Source organism: Micropterus dolomieu, linkage group LG05, assembly GCF_021292245.1.
Source record: "Micropterus dolomieu isolate WLL.071019.BEF.003 ecotype Adirondacks linkage group LG05, ASM2129224v1, whole genome shotgun sequence".
NCBI lineage: Eukaryota > Metazoa > Chordata > Actinopteri > Centrarchiformes > Centrarchidae > Micropterus > Micropterus dolomieu.
In genome coordinates, this window is record NC_060154.1 from 17,451,383 (window position 1) to 17,472,530 (window position 21,148).

General features: G+C 41.6%; 2 protein-coding genes across 2 annotated transcripts in view; one reads left to right on the forward strand and one right to left on the reverse strand.

The window, feature by feature from the left end:
• The window catches only part of faf1 (Fas (TNFRSF6) associated factor 1), a 1,021,784-nt gene that overhangs the window by 262,635 nt on the left and 738,001 nt on the right, over positions 1-21,148 (forward strand). The gene's annotated exons all lie outside the window — the stretch shown is intronic.
• On the reverse strand, positions 9,055-19,485 carry mydgf (myeloid-derived growth factor). The gene is made up of 6 exons (XM_046048888.1): positions 19,247-19,485; positions 16,760-16,810; positions 16,574-16,635; positions 16,190-16,271; positions 13,411-13,483; positions 9,055-10,643 (listed from the first exon to the last, which is right to left on the reverse strand). The coding sequence occupies exons 1-6, from the start codon at positions 19,406-19,408 to the stop codon at positions 10,564-10,566; spliced, it is 510 nt and encodes a 169-aa protein (XP_045904844.1). The 5' UTR covers positions 19,409-19,485; the 3' UTR covers positions 9,055-10,563.

The following is a 21,148-nucleotide window of genomic DNA, read 5'->3' on the forward strand; positions in this document are numbered from 1 at the left end:
AGAGAGAGAGAGGGAGAGATGTAGAGACAGGAAGCCTCCACTGCTACTGAGCCAGTGAGACGCAGGCAGGCAGAGAGAGAAGACGGAGAGAGAGGGGCCCTCGGCATCTCCAAAGCCGGCCCAGTGAGGGGGTGAGGGGCTCTAGAGCACTACAATGGAGAGGATAGTGGGAGGAGAAGCAGAAACGGGGGGATAAGAAAAGGGAAAAAGGCAGGGCGATAAAATCAGAAGCAGGCTTTCGCAGAGACAGGGGAGTGGGTGGGTGGGATCTGAGAAGAGGAGGGGAAAACAGATAAAAGTTTTGAAGACCAGACGAGGAGAGGGAGAGGGAAGGGGAAAAGAGACTACAGATAGTCAGAAAGAGTCTACGTTAATGGCAAAGGTAGGTGGAGATTCATGGAAAAAGAGGAGGAAGCTCTGTGTCTCAGGAGTCCTCCTGTTCCTCTTCTGCTTCTACTTCTTTCTGTGAGGCTGCTGGACATCATCCATCACCATGTTCTCTGACAGCAGGGCTCCAGTGCCTGGGGAGCAGAAAAGCTTCAAGCCCCATGCACCTCACTTCATCCCATGGCTGCGCAATAATCTGAAGCCCCACCACAGCAGTGACCTGGGGCTCAACGGACCGTTCAAATCCAGCTCAGAGGCCCGCGACAACCTGACCCCGCTGGTGAGAGCCAAAGGCATCAGGTTGTTCTCCATCCACGGAAAGGACCGGGCGAAGAAGGGGGAGCTTCGGTGTAATGGTGTTGGGGTGGCGAGAATGCTCCCAGAGGTGCAGAGGGGGCACAACATCCTGCCAGAGAGTCGGGGAAAGCAGAGGGAGGACAGTCCTGCCAGGTGGAACCAGTCTCGAGAGCTGCACCAAGACCTCAACACGCAGATCAGTCCAGGGGATGGGCTGCAGGGTCTAAGAAAAAGCTCCACGTCTGCTCAGGACAACCACACCTTGGTTAGGAACAACGGCAGCCACCTGAGCCTCCCTCAGTCGCAGAATGACGGGACTAGCACCTCAGTCAGGAAATATGGGCCACTAGTGAGACCCGCTCCTGCTCCTGCTCCTGCACTGCTCACTGAGGAGACAAACTATAAGGTGCCTGTTGTGGTGGGCATGGAGGACAGGGGGGGGGGGGTGTGGGACTACGCCAGCGGTACCACCTACCGCCTGAGAGACCCCCATTCATCCAGCTGGCTGAGCTCAGACTCTCAGGGACAAACAGAAAAGCAGCATGCGTTCACCTCCAACTTCAGCTATATCAAACAACAGAGCAGGAACTCCCAGAGCCAGAGAGACCTGACAGCGCTGAGGGAACCACCTGTGGATGGTTTCAACGGGCCCCTCAATGGAGTACTTTTCCCCACTGAGGTTCCTCAGAGAGGCCTGGGCTGCAGCACAACTCCACGAGGCCCCAGGAAACCTAGACCAAGCTTGGAGTGTATCGCGAACCTAGGCCAGAACCAGACATGGGTCCAATACAGGCATCCCATTAAAGGGGAGTCCCAGAAGAAGGAAGCAGGCTGCAGCAGGAAGGTGGTTCGAAACCAGATTAAACGGGTGGTGGACAACCTGGAGCAGGTTCTTACAGCGCTGAGGGATGTTCAACAGGAAATGAAAGAGGTAACATGTTGGATTTTTGTTGATTCTGCTTAACTCACAGAAAATAATGAGAAAAACACAAGAAGACTGCAACTGTTTGGTGTTTATTCAACCATTTCACCCACACAATCATCACACATCTTTCCTGGATTGACACGAAAAACAGAAACGATTCAGTTCAGAATAAGAACAGAGACGTCACTGCATTCATCTGTCGCTCTCACATTAATTTAGACAGTTCCTCATGCCGGAAATGTTCATGCTTATGCTAAAAAACCTCGAGGGCTTGTTCTCTCACAGATCACAATGCAGGCAATAAATGCACATCCTCAGCAGAATTTAACATGCATTAAAAAGTCAGCAGCAGGACTGCATGAATACACCAACTGTTTCTGCAACTCTCCTCTGTCATCTGTCTCCAAACATATACTCAATCCATGCGTACATATTAATAGATGTGAATGAGACAATAGTTGTGCCCCATTAGCATGATGCATTCATATTTTTCTGAGATGATGCTGGGTGACATTAGACAAAGCAGTCGCCTTCCTCTCTGCATCTCCCTTTCTGTCTTTCCTCCTCTAACATCCTCTCTCATCTCTTCCTCCACTCTCCCTCCTTATGGACAGATGCTGCTCCAGGCACAGCTGGATAGCGTCCGATGCTTTTTATAATCCATTTACGTCTGAGTATCTTTGCCTCGTAGTCCTCATCCAGTAAAAGTGACACGTAAATCTCGCCTCTTGGCATTTGATCTGCATCTACTGGGTCGCTGCTAAACCTGAGGTGGTAACCTCATCATCCAGGCTGCAAGGTTTTCTGTGACAGTATTAATATAACACTGATGAAAGAGCATATAGGATACACAAAAAGAGGGAGAGGGGAAGCAAGCACACACTGTGATAGAAAATCCTAAATTTTCACAACAGAGACGACAGATCAAAAGAAGATAAGGCACCAGAAAAGACTTTGGTCGCATATTTATTTCAAAGCACTGTTTAATCATTCTGTTGCATGAGCAGCAACCCTCAGTTTTATTTAATAATCAATCACTGCTATAAAAACGAATTGGAGTGAGCCTTTAAAGCATTTTAGACAGAGACTATACAAATATTAAAGCAACACTAAAGACCTCTTTCTCATACTGCAGAAGAAAAAACAAACAAAAGCAAGCGCACACATGAATATAATAGTGATCTTCCGCTAAGACATTGACAGATCAAAAACTGCACTATGACTCAGAACTTCAAGCTAAACAACAGTCAAGTTAAATTGAAAGAGTTAAATGTAACTTGAGAGACTGAAACTGAGACTGAGCTCTGCAACAAACGTCTGTCAGCACCCATCAGCACTGCTATGGAAAGACCAGAGGGGTCAAAAAACATTGTTTTTAATAAACACTCTTGGGAGCAGCAGATGAAAACCAGGGTCCTCTGCTCTTTTATCTCCTCTGATTTCTGACATTAACAAGCAGCACCTGCCCAGAGTCGCTTGATGTGCATATACATGCAGCACTTCAAAGTAATATGAAATGCCTCGCCCAAAAAGCTACAGCATTAAAAAAGAAAAAGAAAAATACAAACCAGGTCATCTTTTGACATTAGCAAGGATGTTGTTGAACACAGAGAACAAAACAATAATTCATCTGTTCCAGCAAGGGCTGAGGATTTATCTGTGCACATAGAGCAGGTGGAGAGATAGGTCAAACATTTTCCCCAGTGTAATTTTCTCCAATCTCTTCTACCTCCATTATTGCATGTGTGTGTGTTGTGTACACACTCATGTGTTACATGCTCTGCAATATAAAAATATATGCATCTAGACTTTCATTCCTGAATATGAGATATAGTATAGTGTTATCTACAAAGAAATATAAGAAGGGAACCCCACCTAAATTTGCCTTACACATTTCCCATAATAGTGATCTTGTGCTTTCTGGGCTACATGTTTTGCGCTAAGTAGTATCATGTGTGACACACTTACAGATTTAGGCTATAAATCTGGTGAGAGTCCACATCTGAAACGCTGCAAATTATAAACGCAGACATGCAAATGCAGGAAAGGTCAAGGTCAAATCCCTGGCAATTTTAACTATATATCAAATACTGTATATTATAATGTTTTATTGCTGTACTTTAACTGTGTAGTTACTGTTTGTTGTTGTATTTTTCTAACCTGTGAAGCACCTTGGTCAACCTTGGTTGTTTTAAGTGTGCTACATAAATAAAATTGATATTGATATTGAAATAACTTTGCTATGTAAAGGCTGCAGTGCTAAGACTGGTTCTGTATATTATCAATCATTTTGTTAGAGATTACTCAAACTGTAAGAAACATCTTTGGATTAATCTTAATATGTGTTTAAGTGTCCTGGTGGAATAGGGGTGTAGACAGGCGATCATATAAAAACTGTGTCATCTGTTTAAATCTGGCTGGGGATTTTAGTGGCATGTTGCATCTTTCCTCTCTTTCTCCTCATTTCCTGTCACGCCTGTGCTGTCTGCTCTACCAAAAATGCCCTAAAAATACTTGAAGTGATGGGTGTGCGTTGCCCTCAAAGCATTTGTTTAACTTCCTCAAATTTCTTCTTTAAATAATTTGCTGATATCTATTTTTAGAGTCACTTCAGACAATGAGCAAATAAATGAGTTATTAATAAAACAAAAATGCGAAACATTCTCCGGTTCGAGCTTCTCAGTTGTGCGGAGTTGCCACTTTTTCTCTGTTTTTTATCATTGTAAATTAAACATTCTTTGGTTTTAGACTGTAGGTGTGACAAAGCCAGCAATTTGCAGAGGCTCTGGGAAATTGTGACCAACAATTTTCACTATTTTCACATTATTGACTAAATGAAAATATTCAGTAGTATTCAAGTTTCAGGTTTTCATAAGACACTCCAATGATTTAGTATTGCACTTTTTATAACATTGGGGGACTCGCAAGACACTTGAATGCTGAAAAATCAAAGCAGCACAGGCTGAGATATCCAGACTTTTAGTCCCTAGTGTGGGTTGACCTATACATTTCCCATAATGCAACTCACTAAACTCTTTCATTAGAACTCACCTGCCTGATAAACACCCACATCTTTCAAACTTCACTTGTCCTCTTAAAAACTTTAAGCTTCGAACATCAAGCTGAGATTACCCTGATGACATCATTATGAAATCACCTGGGTTATTGTCTCGAACTAGAAACCTCCAGTTCAGGGCCAAAGAAGACATTATGCAACTGTTTTCACAGGCTGAAAGTGCTTCTCATGATAGTAAACTGATCTTCATGTGTAAAATTGGTGGCGTGCACCTTCTTCCAGTTACCAGTCTTTGTCTTCATCAGTATAATGCGTGTATTTATCCATCATTGTGTGTGTTTTCTAGGTGGTGCAGCAGATTGACTATCTAACCTCATCCATTGATCTGAATGAGGTGGAGCAGCAGAGGACAGAAGGACGCGACAGCGCCAAGCCCCCCAGCAACAGCAGCTTCAGTTCAGGCTCAGGCTCCAGCTCCAGCGAGGTGACAGTAGGCAACACCCATCAGAGGCCCAAGTCTGAAGACCAGCCAGGAACCACAGGCTCATCTGGCAGCCTCAGGAGAGACCATCATTACAGGAGCCAATCTCCACCAAATGTGCTCCTGTGCCATGTAAGCTCTGGGTTTTCATCAGAGAGGAGTCAAACTCTTCGGTTCACAAGCAGTCTGGGGTCTTCTCCCAGACAAGGTGGGCCACTGCAGTATAGCAATAATCCTCCTTCGTCCAATCCCCTTCAAATTCTAAACCTCACCTCCCATGACCTTACTTTGTCTCCCCAAAGAAGCATCCCTGTACGGCCTCCCACTCCTGGTCTCTCCCCTCTAACAGTAAACTTTCACCACCTCAGCAGCCCTAATTCTCAGCCTCACTCCCCTGGACCTTCCTCCTCCATCACGTTCAGTCCTGTCTCCCCTCCCTCCCCTCTGTCTCCAAAGCCTCACCAACCCCCCCCCCTTAGCCCTTCTGTCATCATAGAGAACAAAATCGGTTCTTATAAGACACCACATAGTGACCACCCATCTGCTGGTGCGCTCTCTCCATCATCAACCCAGCCTCCGTCTGCCAGCTGCCCACCCACCAACTCTGAAACTCAAACTGTGTCCAACAACAACAGAGAGAGGCGAGCATCCTCAGCAGGGCCCGTTCACATACCTTCACAGATGTGCACTGCCCTTGCAGCCACAGCTAAACCACCAGCAGCACAAGGCCGGCGAGGTCGCAAGCCACCACCTTACCCTCACCACAGACCCTATGAACACACAAAGAAAGTGAAGGAGCCCCGCAAAGCTCCCCCGTACCCTGAGAAAAGAAGGCTGCTCTCGACCACGGTGTGAGACAATGCAGCAGGAAGGGCGAGGCTAATCGAACAGAGCCATATTCACAGCACCAACCACAAGTCCGCCAGAGTGGACAGTGATTTAAGGCTCGCCAAGTTGAGCTGAGACCAAGTTTCCAAGGTGACAAGGCGCAGAAGCAACTTGGGGTGAGTATGTCAGGAAGAACAGCTTGGCTCTGCGGACACCCTTTTCCCTCTCTCTTTCTATACAAATCTCTTGAGTACATTAGCTGAACATACACAGGGCATCCTAACATCTGTCTGGGTTACTGCCCTGGTAACAAGAGTCTCTATGCAGATGTTTGCTTTGCACTCCAGCTCTCAGACTCCCACAGACTGCAGAGTTGAAGGGTAAAGGAGAAGGCCTAATTAGATAGAAATATGAAGGAAATTAAATTATCGTAAGACAAGGCTAGTAAGAACTGATTACTTTAGTGCACTTCAACCTATGCAGCCAGACACATCCACTCACATGTATCAGCACTGTCTGGGTTAGATAATTGCTGTCAAGAGTCGTGATGGTATAACGAGAGCTCAGTGCAGTTCAGGCTACTTTGGCTCAGCGGTGTGAAAAGCTCATGCGGGGGAGGAGAGGCCAGAGATCAGTGAGGGAGCTGGAGACAGAAAAGGTCTCGTAATATACTTAGCAAGGCCAGGTAAGAAGTGAACAGGACGAGTGGCTCTGAGCTGACTGGGTCACCGGCCCAGTCCCTGGGTGTGTGTCAGGGGAGACAGGGGGCAGCTGGCCATTCGCTGTACCCTTCACCGGGCCCCTGGTGTTACAAAAATCCCATCTCCTTTAATGCCTCTGGCTTGACCGACCCGGCCACAATCTCCATCTGTTCCCCTTCAAATGTCAGGAGATGCAAAGAGACATAAATAGGGGGCAGGTGTGTGTGAAAGGAAATAGAGAAAAACAGACACTGTAATGCCAGCCAGATTGATTACATAAATACAGCACAGCAAATTGAAGCCTCTTTCGTTTAAGTCATCTGATGCTGTCTCTGAAATGTTACTTTAGTTTATTTCCCTGCCGTCTTGTGGCTGTTTTATAAAGAATAAAGCTGACATTATTCTATAGTTTCTCTTATTGTCAACAAATCAAATCAAAAGACCAAAACCAACAGTGTATCCTTCGATCACTGTCCTTGGCACTCAACACCAAGCCCATTTGTTCCTACTGAAGAAGTAAATCTCAACAAAATGGCACAAATTTGTAGGTACATCAAGGCTCAGTCATTTCCTAAAACAGCTGGGCGCTGTAGTTTTTAGCAAAACAGGAGTAGATATTGTTGGAGACTTTTTCCGGATTTAATACACATAAATGCTAATATTAGCATGCTAATATGTGTAATGCCATCTTAGTTTAGAGTGTTAGCATGCTAACAATCACTACTTGGCAATAAACACAAAGATGAGGCTGATGGCAATGTCACAGGTAGGCTTTGGTCTAAAAATGTTGGACAAGTGGTTCCCAACCTGGGAGTCAGGACTCCCCCAAGGGATGGCAAAATAAATTTGAGGGGTTGTGAGATGATGAACATAAAAGGAAACATTTTAATGTCATACAAAGCTATGCTTATTTTTTCATACTTTCAGATTCTCCTGTCTTAGCTTTCTTATCGTACATTACTTCATTAGGACTCCAACCAGGAACAATTAATTGAACTGGTCCTAGTGGACGTGACATTGCTTTGATTTGCAGGCTCACAAGCCAAAAATCCACTTTACAACAGGAAAACTCAAGGAATCACCAAAGTCATTACAATCCATCCTGAATGTCTGTCCCAAAGTTTCATGGCAATTCATCCCAAGTTGTGCCCTTTTACATTTTACTTGCCAAAAATGTGGTTGGTCTGCTGGTGGCAGGGGACCACCAAAGTCAGAAGGACTAATCCTCTGGGACTATGAATGTTTGTATGAAAATTCATGCCAATCCATTGAATGGTTGTTGAGATACTTTCAGTTTGGCCTAAAGTGTTGACCGACAAAGTTTCAGATCAAGGCTCTTTAATGCATGCCATCGTAATCTAAGCCAGTGCTTGGCAGCATCAAGTGTATACATTTTCCTGATGGTCGTACAGGGGAAGAGTAGAAAGTAAACATCTCTATTGGTAACAGATGGTTAACAGTGGTGATATATGTGTGGGGTTTGGATGACAACATAGAAGCAGCTCAGACACAGAGTGAACTGGCAGTAAACAAAGAACTATTGTGCTACAGAGACTTATTACTCAATGGAACGACCATCTTGAGAACACAGTGTCAAATTTATTCTCCATGAGGCCACAAAACTGGAAATCAGAGTCTGAAACAGTCCCATCTTTGGTATAAGATGCTTTAATCACAAGCAGGAGACTATGTGGGTGTTTCTTGGCGTAGCAAGTTGTGATCTTGTTGAAACTCAGCTCTGCCAAAGTGCTACTACACAACAGATTTTCTCTACATGTAATTCAGGTGTTTGTTAATTACAGTCATGGTTAGATTGTACATTAAAGCACTGGTAAATTGTGGGCTTGCAGTATAAATGTGAAGTCATTGTATCATAGAATTCAGGCTCACTGATGTTAATTTGAGGACAATCACGATGACTGATTTTCTTTGGCTTAACATAAAATGAATAAATCTCTCCTGACTCTATATCTCCATAAGCCTACAAAGATCAATGCTCTATACAATCCCATATGTGCCTCTGGATTTAGTAGATCCTCCCCTGCAAAGCCTTTCTCCCCCAGAAATTAAGAAGAAACAACGGAAGCTCTTTATCTCATGGAAACATTTATCCGAGAACAATATATGTTAATTGAGTATACTTACAGAATACATTTTGAAGCAAATTTTTCATGTGCTCGTTTTAATATAAAGTTTCACATAAAGTCTCATTTGTATGCTGTAAAAAACATAACTGGGGCCTAAAAGAACACTTTCTGCCATGTTCACTGTGGACCGGCTCTGACAGTGCTCCGAATATTTAATGCCTCTGCACTGGCACTCAAATTTCTCCTCTCTTTTCATGTTTATCCTTTGACAAGGCTGTGGGAGGTTCAATCAGATCATGACTGACATAATAAGACAAAAACATAGAGTTATCTCCAGAACAGTGACAATATGTCTTTATTGAAACATCCATCACATTTCGTCATGATTCAGAACATTAGAGAAAAAGAAAACATGTACAAAATAAGTAACGTCTTGTGTGCTTTTTTCTATTCCAGGTCAGCATCTGGATGTCGTTATTTCCTGTTGTGACCCCAGAGGACAGGACACACAAACGTCCCTGCTGAGCATTTCCTCCACTTCAGAGGATTGCCTCTAGTCAGATGAGAGCATCCAAACCCAGACCATGACAAGGTGCGAATCTCAGTGAGTAATCCAACCTCAGAATCAAATCAACAAAATCCTCAAATCTGAAATCAATCCCCAGAACTCATCTTCTGAACACTTGTGTGGATCTAAGAGGAGCTGGATCAAAATAAGAAAGATAAAGGCAATCCCACTCGCTACATAGGGGATCAGGAAGAGGGGTGGGGGGACCTGTAATCATAGTGATGTACTTCAGAAACCTGCATAATATTCTTGCTGATCCACACATGTGGCACTGAAGGATGAAAGAGAAAAAGGTTCAAGAAGAGCACAGGAAGATGTGATGGCATCTCTTCGCCAAATATACTATCATCCAAATGTCTGCCTTATAATTTAGTATTTTTTGGGTGAAACATCAATTGAAATTTACTGAAATTACAAAATTTTACAAATAAGGAAATATTTGTAGCTTCCTCTGTACCGCCTGTTGCAGGTGTTTAATTAAAATCATCAAGATTAAGGTTATTTTAAATAAAATCACAATAATTTCTCCTAAATACACAGCCATTTTCACATAGACACCATTTCATCCCAAAATGCAAAAACACTTAAGTGTTTACTGAATATCTTTCTATTAATATTGTGCTATGAAGCTGCAATCGTCTCTATTACAAGTATTCCTTCTGGCCCAAAACACAAATATAACAAAAAGTTATCAGAAGTGATACTTGTTGGTCATGTAGGGGATAAAATGGGTGCTTACAGTTAAGTAGAACAGAGCGAGATTTGAGGAAAATGTAATTGTGTGTGAGCGATGACGCTATTGAGGGATTATTCACTTTTCTCTCAGGATTACACAAGATGGATAAATCCCTCCATACTCTAAATATGTTATCTATACCCAGCTCCCAGAAACCAATCCTTTATACATTCACATACATCCCCAGTGGATCAGAACAGATTTGCTCTTTGTAAATCTGAAACTAAGAAACAACTATGAAAGCACTTTTTTGTGGCAGAACTATGAAATTATGTAGTAAAAAACAAAAAACAAAAACTCAACTGATTTCTTGCTGCATTTTTTGTCCCAAGTAGCATAGACATAGATAAATTGATTGTAAAACCATACCAGGTAATTAATGTACTGACACACAAAGTGCCACAAAGGGAATATCAGTATGATATTCCAAAAATCCATCCTTGACTACTGAGTTTAAACACAGAGGCTCGACTCAGAGCTCACAAGGCGCTCTGATTGGTCAAAACATGACCAAAGCCAAGTCAGACTCCGAACCAATTACAACTCATCATGTCGTGTCCGTCCAATGGCGGTGAGTTTGGAGAGCTGTGCGCTGAACTTTCCATCTGTGTGGGTCACTGGAGGTCAGAGAGGAGAGAATATTACTGTCACGGACAATATTAAAACAAAAATCAGGTTTTTCATTGCAAAGCTGCTGAAACCAACCAGCTTGAGAACTGCAGGTCCAGTCCAACCTGCGTTGGCTATTGTCAAGGAAAGTAACAGCAGCAGGAGGTCAGACCTGCAGATGTGTGTCATTTACAGGTAAGGAAAGTAACAGCTGCTGCAATTTTGACACTAGTGCCACCTTAAAGCAACAAGTGTTTCATATCTTCTTTGCACTGGAGCTGCTGCTTATATGTCTTATTATTGACATATTAAATACATGCATTAATACATGACATATTAAAACAGTTTTGTTCACTGGAGCATATTTTCTGATGAATAAGAAAGCCCTTAGTGTTCATTCGGCTCATAGTGTATCAGGTGTCCTCCAGATTACTTTGGAGGAAAGGGATGGTGGCTCTTAATCGTTCATTGTCTACTCTAAAGAAAATCAGGTGTGGGATGCAGAGGGTCAAAGGAAACAAAAAATCCTGCAATGTACTGACTAAGTTATGTCTTTAGTGCTGAATATTTGAACAATTAACTTAAAACTGGGGTAGGCAATTTATTTCAGAAACATTTTTTTTTATATTTGTTGAAATTCTCTTTACATCCCAACAGCAATGAATAAATCAAATGCTCTGAAAAAATCTAGTCTCTGTGGCTGTCGCAGGACTGTAATAAGCACAGCAATCATTTCAATCGACCGAATGGTGGTTTTAAAGGTAAAATTTCAGCCTGGCTGAGTGGCTGCCTATCTAGCCTATCTACAAATTTTAAACCATGAAGGTTTTATCTTTTGAATGCTTAACTAGAGCCAGGAAAATACATTTTTATTTGTGTGACACCCAAAGGAAATGTGGAATCCGGACAAACCAGCCTTTTATGCTATATTATTTTTTAGACCTAACTGCTTCTTCATTTAGTTTTTAAGTTATTCATTTTGACGTGCATGGAGTGCAAAGAGCCATATGCTACATTTAATGTAGGCTACTGTCTTTATTTAATTATAAGCAAGGCAATTTGTTTTATTTTTGTAAAAGTAATATTCATACTGTTTTAATTAAACATTGGTAGTATTTCCCATCTTTGCTGAGCAAGCTTTTTGTGCAAAAAGAAATAAAGGCCTGTCCCATGGAGATGCCTGTCCCAAATATAGGAAGGGTTGAGTTTAGTGAGTGAAGCAAATAAAAGCCTGTGCTATTAATTGTTTTATGTTATATGACTATTTAAAGGAGACCTATTAAACTGCATTCCCAGTCCTATATTGTTGTTCTGTGACTCCTGTATAGCAGCTTTGCATGATTCAAAGTTCAAAAAAATAATTTTCTATCTTATACTGGCTCTTCATGTAGACCTTCATTTCAGCCTCTGTCTGAAACAAGCTGTAGATGCTCCTGTCTCTTTAAGGCTCCCCCTCTCGAAGCCCACTGTCTTCTGATAGACCAACACCTGAAGCATGTTACCAGGCTGTCGTTGTCGCTGGGCGGTACAGGCAGACTGAGCGTTGTTGTGCCTTTGCTGTTTGGAGCAAATGGCATATATGGAAAACCAGCTCTGTCTAGCTCCGTACGTTGTAGAACGGAGCCATTGGTAGAAAAAGCAGTTCAAAATAAGGTCCCATGGGCTGGAAGCGGAAGCGAGTGACTTAGGCTCTTTATTAACAGCGATGTAAAATCTCAAGCTCTCTCCTTGCCTGCAGGTGGCACAATAGATCAAATTCTGAAAGCTTCAACCTATAGGTGTGTTCGATTTCATGCGGCGCTGCGCAGCACTGACTTCACGTGATGCATGCTGGACTTAAAATAAGGCATGCTGGTCAGAAATTGTGTCCAACTTTAGCCGGCGCAGCAAAATATCAACCATGTCACATGACACTGAAAGGGGCAGGGGCAAGGCGGCTGCAGGCACAGAGTTGCTTTTCTCCGGCTGCACAAAGTTGGAACCACAACCACAACCTGATCTCGCAGCCTTTTTTTCTGTGCAAGATCAGTCATTGATCTTAACTCACAGTAAGCTCACGCAGGTAGAATGTGTCCGACTTGACGGGACTGTTTTTATACCCCGCCCCTGCAGCTCATGTTAGACTATCCAATCGCCGAAAGTCAGCCGCAGTCACCTTGAACGCACCTAAAACTTGCAAGTGGCGACATCTACAGGCATCTGCAGATCTAAGACTGCAGTTACTTTCCTTTCCAACAGGTGGTGCAGGTTGGCACATGTAGAACTGGTCTGATCGTGAATGAACAGTTCCCCCTTGTGGAGAAGTTTATGAATAAGTTACAAGCCAGTTCATTGATATATTTTGCATCTAAAAAAGCAGTTTATCTGTTGTACTACTGTTAAGGAGTCTATCCTTAAGTGTTTCCCAGAGGTCTCCCAGAGATGGGATTATCCTTAAATCTGTGATAGCTGCCGGAAATGGCATCTATAAGCCTCTGTGTGCTGTAGTGTCTAATGGCGGTTACAGTAAATTGCTGTGTGACTTGTCAAATCCTGTTAATCACAGTCTGGAACTGAAGCCACGGTGGGGATTTGAGCAGAAACTGAACGACAACAAATAATGCTACAGGGACAAATGGCAACCCACTCGCAGCTGGAGCATGTGCTTTAGAGGGAAATCAGCAGGGAACTCGCATTGTGATGGATGTGAGGGAGGGAGGGAGGACGGGAGCGAGAGATTGACATGACAAGCAGAGAAAGTTGATTGAACACCTGGAAATACAATCAGTTTCTCACCTGTTGAGTCTCCTACAGTAAATTCCTCCGGCTTTAAAGGCACGTCACTCTGTCCTGTCGTCGCTGTCTGTGACTGGAGACACGTACAATAGCAGCAGTGATGAAGAGGAGGAGGAGAAGGAGGAAATGGTGGAAGAAACAAGGAGAAAAAGACAAAATAAACAAAACAGGGTGAGAGGCGGCACAGGAGACAGAATTCATTTTGCAACAGATTGGCCCGGGAAAGTAGGAGGATGTGACGACAAGGTCAAAGAGATGCTGTGCGGGGGTGGCAGGTGTGTTTGTTTGTGTATGTGAGGTTATTTTGGTCCTGTCATTTAGTGAAGTTATCGTCTGTGTCTTCTACTTGCAGGGCACAGAGCCAGAGCAGGAGGAGGAAAACATGTGCTCTCACTAATGACAGAGTGTCAGGACTGTCCTTGCTGGGGAAAGGAGGCGTGTCAAGGTGTGCTTCACTTCACCGACGACCACATCAGACACGGCAGACCTCCGCTAAGTGACTGAGCTCAGAAGGAGTCCAGACATTAACCTTCCATGAAACATTATGCACAAAGACACGAAGATTTCTGAGTTTGACTTTCAGAAGAAATAAAGTTTTTCTTTATTTACTCTTTAGTTACTTTGGCTGTCTCTGCCTGCGTTAGTTTGTCAAAGTTGGTCCTAGCTGGGATGTAGCTCAAACCATCACTAGAGCACAACTTAAAATCTACTGGGACATGTGGAGCACAAGATGGATTTCCATGCATACATGAGTATTAGTGGAAGTAGACACTTTCTGATTCAGAGCCGCTCTGACAATGGCTCCGAACCTGAAGGCATCTCCAACAACGAGGATGACGACAGCGATTAACTCTGAAAATCTTCCTCATAGACTTGTCCCATGTCATGCCGAGAAAACTCTCCACATCTGCAATTTTATTTTCTATCAAAAGCAGGGATTTCTGTCCAAATAATATCTTGGAATTGGAACCTAGAAATGCGTAGTTGTTAGTAAGCTAAAGCTAAAGAAAGGTCCAAAGTGCAAGACAACGTGTTTCAGTCATTTCTACTCAGGACTGTATGGTCAGGTACATCCGACACTGTTCTGGCTCTCACAGGATGTGAGGAGGGTGACATTTAATATTGCATCGCCAAACCTTTGTATCATCAAGCTAATGGAGGTCTGGAGAAAATCTCATTCAAATAATGTGGGAAAACAAAAACTTTATTGGACGTGAGTTTGGTAATACTTGAGCTGATTATTTCTATTGGGGTACCTGTCTATAGCATTACTTTACTGGTTCAAATTATTAGAACAAACTGTCGCCCCCTTTTCTAACGGACAATCTTGCTTAAATTTAGAGCTGAAACAAATAATCAGTTAGTCGACAGAAAATTCATCTGGTAACTGATCAACTGTTTAAGGCATTTATCGAGCAAAAATGCTAAACACACAGCATCATGAATTAAATTTCTTTGGGTTTTTGATTGTTTGTCAGACAAAGCAATTTTAAGAGCTCACCTCGGGCTCAAGGAACCTATAATGGACATTTTCTCAGTTTTGCCACATTTTTATAAAAAACAATTATTAATTAGTTAATTAATTAGTTAATTAATTAATTAACTAACTAACTAACTAACAGGGGTGCAAACTCATCAGGCGTGAAAAAGGTGACAAAGACACCGACCACGAAGTTAGCACCACTGATTAAAAGATTGATTAATCAATAATAAAAATAATTGTTTGTTGAGGCTGTACTGAAATTTCTCCAGATCTCTGTGAGGTGGATGAGACAAAAGTCTTCGGTGACACTTGTGTATATCCAGGAAACAGGCCCACTATGGAAAAATAACTAATTGTGTCATTCCACGTGACACTGTTGTTTTTTCCTCTGCTGTCACAGGAGAGCAGATCAAAGTGCAGATGGTGTCAGCTGAGTCGATCTCGTACCAGCTATTCAGTCAAGAAAAGCTAAGTCCTGCATGAATCTCATCCCTGATCCTGATAAATGTATAGTTGCAGCACAGGTGGATTGTTTATTTGCAGGCTACGCAGAAATGCACATCAACTGTGTTTTGCCTTGAGTTTTTGACATTTGTGCAGACACTGTAAAGGCTAAGCGCTGACATTATTTTGGACTCAGGGATGAAAAGCTTTTATCTCAATGCTGACAGGGTGCATTAAAACTGCGATGTAACACAGAAGAAGAAAAACACTTTACTGCCTAACAAAGACAATCCGTAGTAGAGTCCTGTGAGCTACTCGCTGTCCAACATAAGCTTCACTCCAACTAATCACTCAGTAGGGGAACAACAGAGGAGCTAAAACTGAAGTCATGTATTGCACCTACAGAGTTACATTATGCAGGATGTGGTCCTGTTTTGTATGTGCACATCTTCTTTTTTTTAAACAAACTATTCAGTTTGTAGGTTATCTTGGTATTTCACAGAAATTACCCACACTGAAACTGGGGTTTTTGAGTACGGGTCAGCTGACTCTAACTTCCTTTAGTTAGACAAGGAAAAAACATATATTTCTTCCATTGTCATTGTTTAATTTTATATGACATGACTGAACAAGATTGACATAATAGTGCCCCTTCTCTTAATATACAAGCCTTGTTTTATGTGGTTACCTTAATTTATTGATTTTATTACATTAAACTTAGCAGAAATCCATCAATTATCAAAACTAAATATTCACTGTTGAGGGCCAGGCAACAAAAAAACAAATGTATGTCAACAGGCCGGCAACATTTGCATGTAACAGTTTAGGGAATTGTATTTCTTTTATACTTACATATGCGTTGGCATATTCAATTTTGGTTCCCTTCAGTTCAGCTTTGAACTGAGTGAAAAACAGGTACGATTTCCCCTGGGGCCTGGCAGAAATTAAAAAGAAATATGCGTTACCAACATTAAGTCATTTGCATACATTCATACGCTTATTAAGTTGATGTCGGACATGAATACATTTAAACCATTGAGGTTAGAAACTCTGTTTTATTGTTGCTCTCCTCCTTTCTCCTGGGACTGTCACAATTAACTAAAATCAAAGCATGACTCAGTGGAAAGAGACACAGACGGGACAGATTGCCACTAAAGACACACTGAACATCAGGGTCACGGAGCTGAAGAGTCTCGCTACAGACAGCTCTGTATCCTGTGTGTGTGTGTCTCTCACCTCCACACAGAGCAGGAAAACAGTCTGTCGTCGTCGCTCAGACCCACACTCATCAGCCATTGCTGTTTGGCACAAAAACAGAAGAATATTTATGCATAAAACCTGCTGTAATTAAAATTAATTAACATGATGAGGAACACACACACACACACAAAGACAGAGACAGAGAGAGAGAGAGACACTCACCTCATTGGTTCCCCCTTGTGAAGCATAAGTGAATGAGCACTCATACTCACCCTGAAAAAACAGTGTAACACAGTGCTTGTTAGTGCACAGTTAAACCTACATATCATTTTCATTATTGATCTATCAATATCAATTTCCAACATTGTATGTGAAGATTCTCAGTCCAATCCAAAGTTGGTTAAAATCAAGGGCCATTGGACTTGGTAGAAGATACTAGAAGACGTTTCACCTCTCGTCCAAGAGGCTTCTACAGTTCGACTGACTGGCAGGGAGTCCCAGCCATTTAACCTCTGTGGGGTCGTTATCAAGGTGATGGATCCTGCTTGGTTCGTTACGGCTCCTGGCTGTTGTAACAACAGTCGTTATGGTCGATGGAGTCACAGAACAAAACGGTATCCATCACCTTGATATCCAAAGAAGGTTAAAGTCAAGGGCAACTGGACTTGGTTGAAGATACTAGAAGACGTTTCGTACCTCATCCAAAGGACTTCTTCTGTTCTGACTGACTGGTAGGGATACTAAGCTATTTAACCTCAGTGGGGTCGTTTGCCAGGATCGTCAATACCGCTGGTTCGTTAGTGCTCCTGGCTGTTGTAAGGACAGTCATTATGGTCGTTAGGACTACCCGAGGCCAAGACTGACCGACTATCGTTGGCATCCTCACCTGAGGCCAATAGGTTACGTTTATTGAGTTTCCTGGGAAGTGAAGAAAGGACAGCATTGTAAGTGGGGGATAAGTGGTGGCGTAGACCTCCTCCTCTGTTCAGCGACGGCTTCTCAACCCGGGTGTAGATGGCTTCCTTGACACCTCTTTCAAACCATCCATCTTCTCTGTCTTAAATGTGCACCTGGTGGTCCTCAGACGAGTGTCCTCTGTCCTTCAGATGTAAGTAAACTGAGTCTTGACCTGAGGAGTTGGCCCTTCTGTGTTGAGCCATGCGTTTGTGTAGTGGTTGTTTAGTCTCCCCAATATACAGGTCTGTGCATTCCTCACTGCATTGGACCGCATACACTAGATTGCTTTTCTTGTGCTTGGGGGTGCGGTCTTTGGGGTGTACCAGCATCTGTCTTAGTGTGTTCTTGGGTTTAAAAAACACAGGGATGCTGTGTTTGTTGAGAATCCTCCTGAGTTTCTCTGATACTCCAGACACGTATGGAATCACCATGTTGTTGCATTTGACCTTCTTTTCCCCATACCCTGTAGTTTTGTTCTTCCTTCTTTGGATAACTATGACCTGGATGACTGAGAATCTTCACAGACATCACCTTGATAACGACGCCACAAAGGTTAAATGGCTGACTCTATGCACCAAGCGACCAAAGCAAATTCCTTGTATGTGTAAACCTACTTAACAATAAAGCTGATTTTAATTATAATTAAACGGTCTGTTCCTCAATTTGGCCACTGTTAAAGACTTATTAATCTTAAACATGCGTTACTGGCTACACATATAAACAGTTTAGTCTCATGTTACACATAACAGTGGAAGGTAGGGCAGGGTTAACGTTATCATGATAAAAATCGTTATTTCTTTAAAATTTAAAGGCATATTTTTGCCCCTGAGTGAAAATTGAAGAAACCAGATGGTTAATTGTGGTTTTAAATTAATCTTTATGGTCAGATAATTACAAACACTTGATGCCAAAGTGGATCTCTAAACAAATATGAGGGAGAACATTCAAAGCAATTATTATAAAATCTATTTTCAACAAAAATGCACAAGTAAAATTAAGTAAAATCTTTTTTTCAGTCCCTTTTCTTCAACAAAATATCTTGATATATAACGTAAGCACTAATTTATTGTGTGATTTAAAAATTAAATCAAACATTTATTTTCCATACTAGAATGTATATTATCAATTCAAGAAAATATCCTGATTGTGAAAATATCACCCCATTAATGTTTCGCAGCTGCGAAAAAGGCCTATTGTGATGGCCACTTGAATATTCGTATTACTGAATACATAATGAATAAGCAACCATATAAAAAATTAACTAGTCATAACGTACAGACCATAGACGGTTTAAAAGATAGACACATGGATAGACATCATATTAAAACTTTCAGCCAATGAATGGAGCCGTTGTGGCAACGTGTAAGCGACGTGTCAGCCTCTTACAGGCGGTGTCGTCATTACGCTGCGACTACAGCTGACAGCGGAATGTAGTTTTTCCACTTATGTTATAAATATGACATATATCGAATGTGAAACACTTTGATGAAATAAACACGGCTCTTACACACGCAGTAAAATTCGTTATATGTTTTAGTTCTGTTATAACCCTGTTAACTTCTGACTAATTGATAACAATGGAGCGAAATACAGCAGCCTAACCCGGTGAATTAAGACTACATTCAGACATGGAAGAGATCCGGTAAGCGGTTAGATTTAACATAACTGCAGCTTTGAGTCCGGGTGGCGTTTAAAAACGTAACGTTAAGATACTTGTGCAAAATAAAGCGAACACTTAATACGGTCACTTACAATCCCCTCAGTGAATGTGTGCACCACTCCTCCCGGTTTAACATTGAACTCCACCGTCTTCGTCCCGTCAGAAGAGGCTTGCACCTGGGGAAATGCTGCAGTCAACACAAACACAAGCAGAAACGCCAAATTAACAGCACCAAAGTTCATTAGGGTCGCCATCTCTTCCTTCTCGGAGAGGTGTGGTGGTGTGTCGCTGAGAGTGGTACCCCAGGTAGGCTATCCCGTCGACTGTGAATGTCGTCAGACCAAGCGTCACACACAAAGCCAAAGATATGTACTCTTAACAATGCTTTTTAGGATTTTTTTCACCTTGAGGTTGTGCATTATGTCAATTTAATTTCTAAATCCAACAATAAAAAGACTGTGAAAACTGTCAACAGATGGTCCTCTTTTGTTATGTAGCCTAAGATGGGCAACCCCTGGCAAAGTTTGTTTTTATTATATATATTTATATGGATTTGTAATTGATAATATTTACTGTGATTTTGGACTACTGTATAAATGTAAATGTCATTTTTGTTTTTTTTTACGAATGTTGAATGTAATCTTAAAGACAAATACTTTTTGATAAATGTTATAATCAGTATTATATCCACAAATGTAAATATACTAAAGCCAATACCAATAGTCTCTGTACTTAACAAAGAAATTAAATTAGGCTATATATTGGCTATGAACTTATCCCAAAACAAGAAAGCAATCAAAACTGTGAAACTATGCACTTTACACAATATATTTGTAGAATTATAACCCCCGTTTCAAATCTATTTTCCATTTTTTATTATTTATTTATTTTTGTGTATTCTGTGTATTTTGTGTATTCTTTTTTTCTTCACTCTTTATTTTCCCCTGGCAAGTTTTCCGTTTTGTGCCTATACTGTTTGTCTGTATGTTGTATTGATGCAATAAAGTTTATTTCAAAAAATGACTAAACATCAAAAAAGACACACTGATTACAATGTAAGCTAATACAAAATAGGCGCTTGATCGATGAATCGGTAGCTTTGAATACTGACGCATTGAAGTATGAGTACGGAATTTACTGTAACGCCAGCATTCACGGCCACGTGATGTCGCTCTCGTTCAAACAAGTTTGTACTTGTATTATAAATGCTATAGGCTAAACAAGTCCGAATAATATATATATATATATATATACATCCACTGTGCTCAAATCAACCACTCTGTATAGCAAACTCCATCCACTGGGTTAAAACCTCCACATATAATGGTAGTAGTAAAGATGGTGAGTGGATTTTAAGTTGGGATTGTTTTGCCAAACTAAGTTGTAGTAGGTTTTTTAAAATCAAAGTAACCCACTAAAAACTATAGACCTATAGTTAACACCATCTGACATCTAAATGTTGGCTTTATGGTTTGTCCAAAGGGAAAACTCAGAGTCTATGGTCAGGACACTACAGGGCACCATTTAATTCACATGCACACAAACACACCTCTGTTTGGTTATATATGTGTCTCTTTTTACTGCATTGCTGTAGCCCTGGATGTCATAGGGCATAGGGCAGAGCGCACATCTCGTCTTTCCAAATTTATGAGATGCATCAAAATGTCACAGATGTTTTCTTGTCTCATTATAAGGTCTCATCTGATGTTGTCTTAATCAATCAATCATAACTGCATAGCTGCATGTGGTTCAGAAGGAAACACATAAATGGAGGCTGCTTTTTGAGCACAACATAATGTTCCTGTGTGTTTAATGATTGTTTAATCACAGCTGTTAGAATACTCAGTAATGTAAGGTTTTTACTTGTAAGAGAGTATTTATATGTGGTGAATTGCTACTTTTACCAAAGATAAGATCAGAGTACAGCTTTACAGCTGTTTATATACAGGTAAAATTATTACCAAAAATTATATGTGCAGGTTTGTGGCCTGATT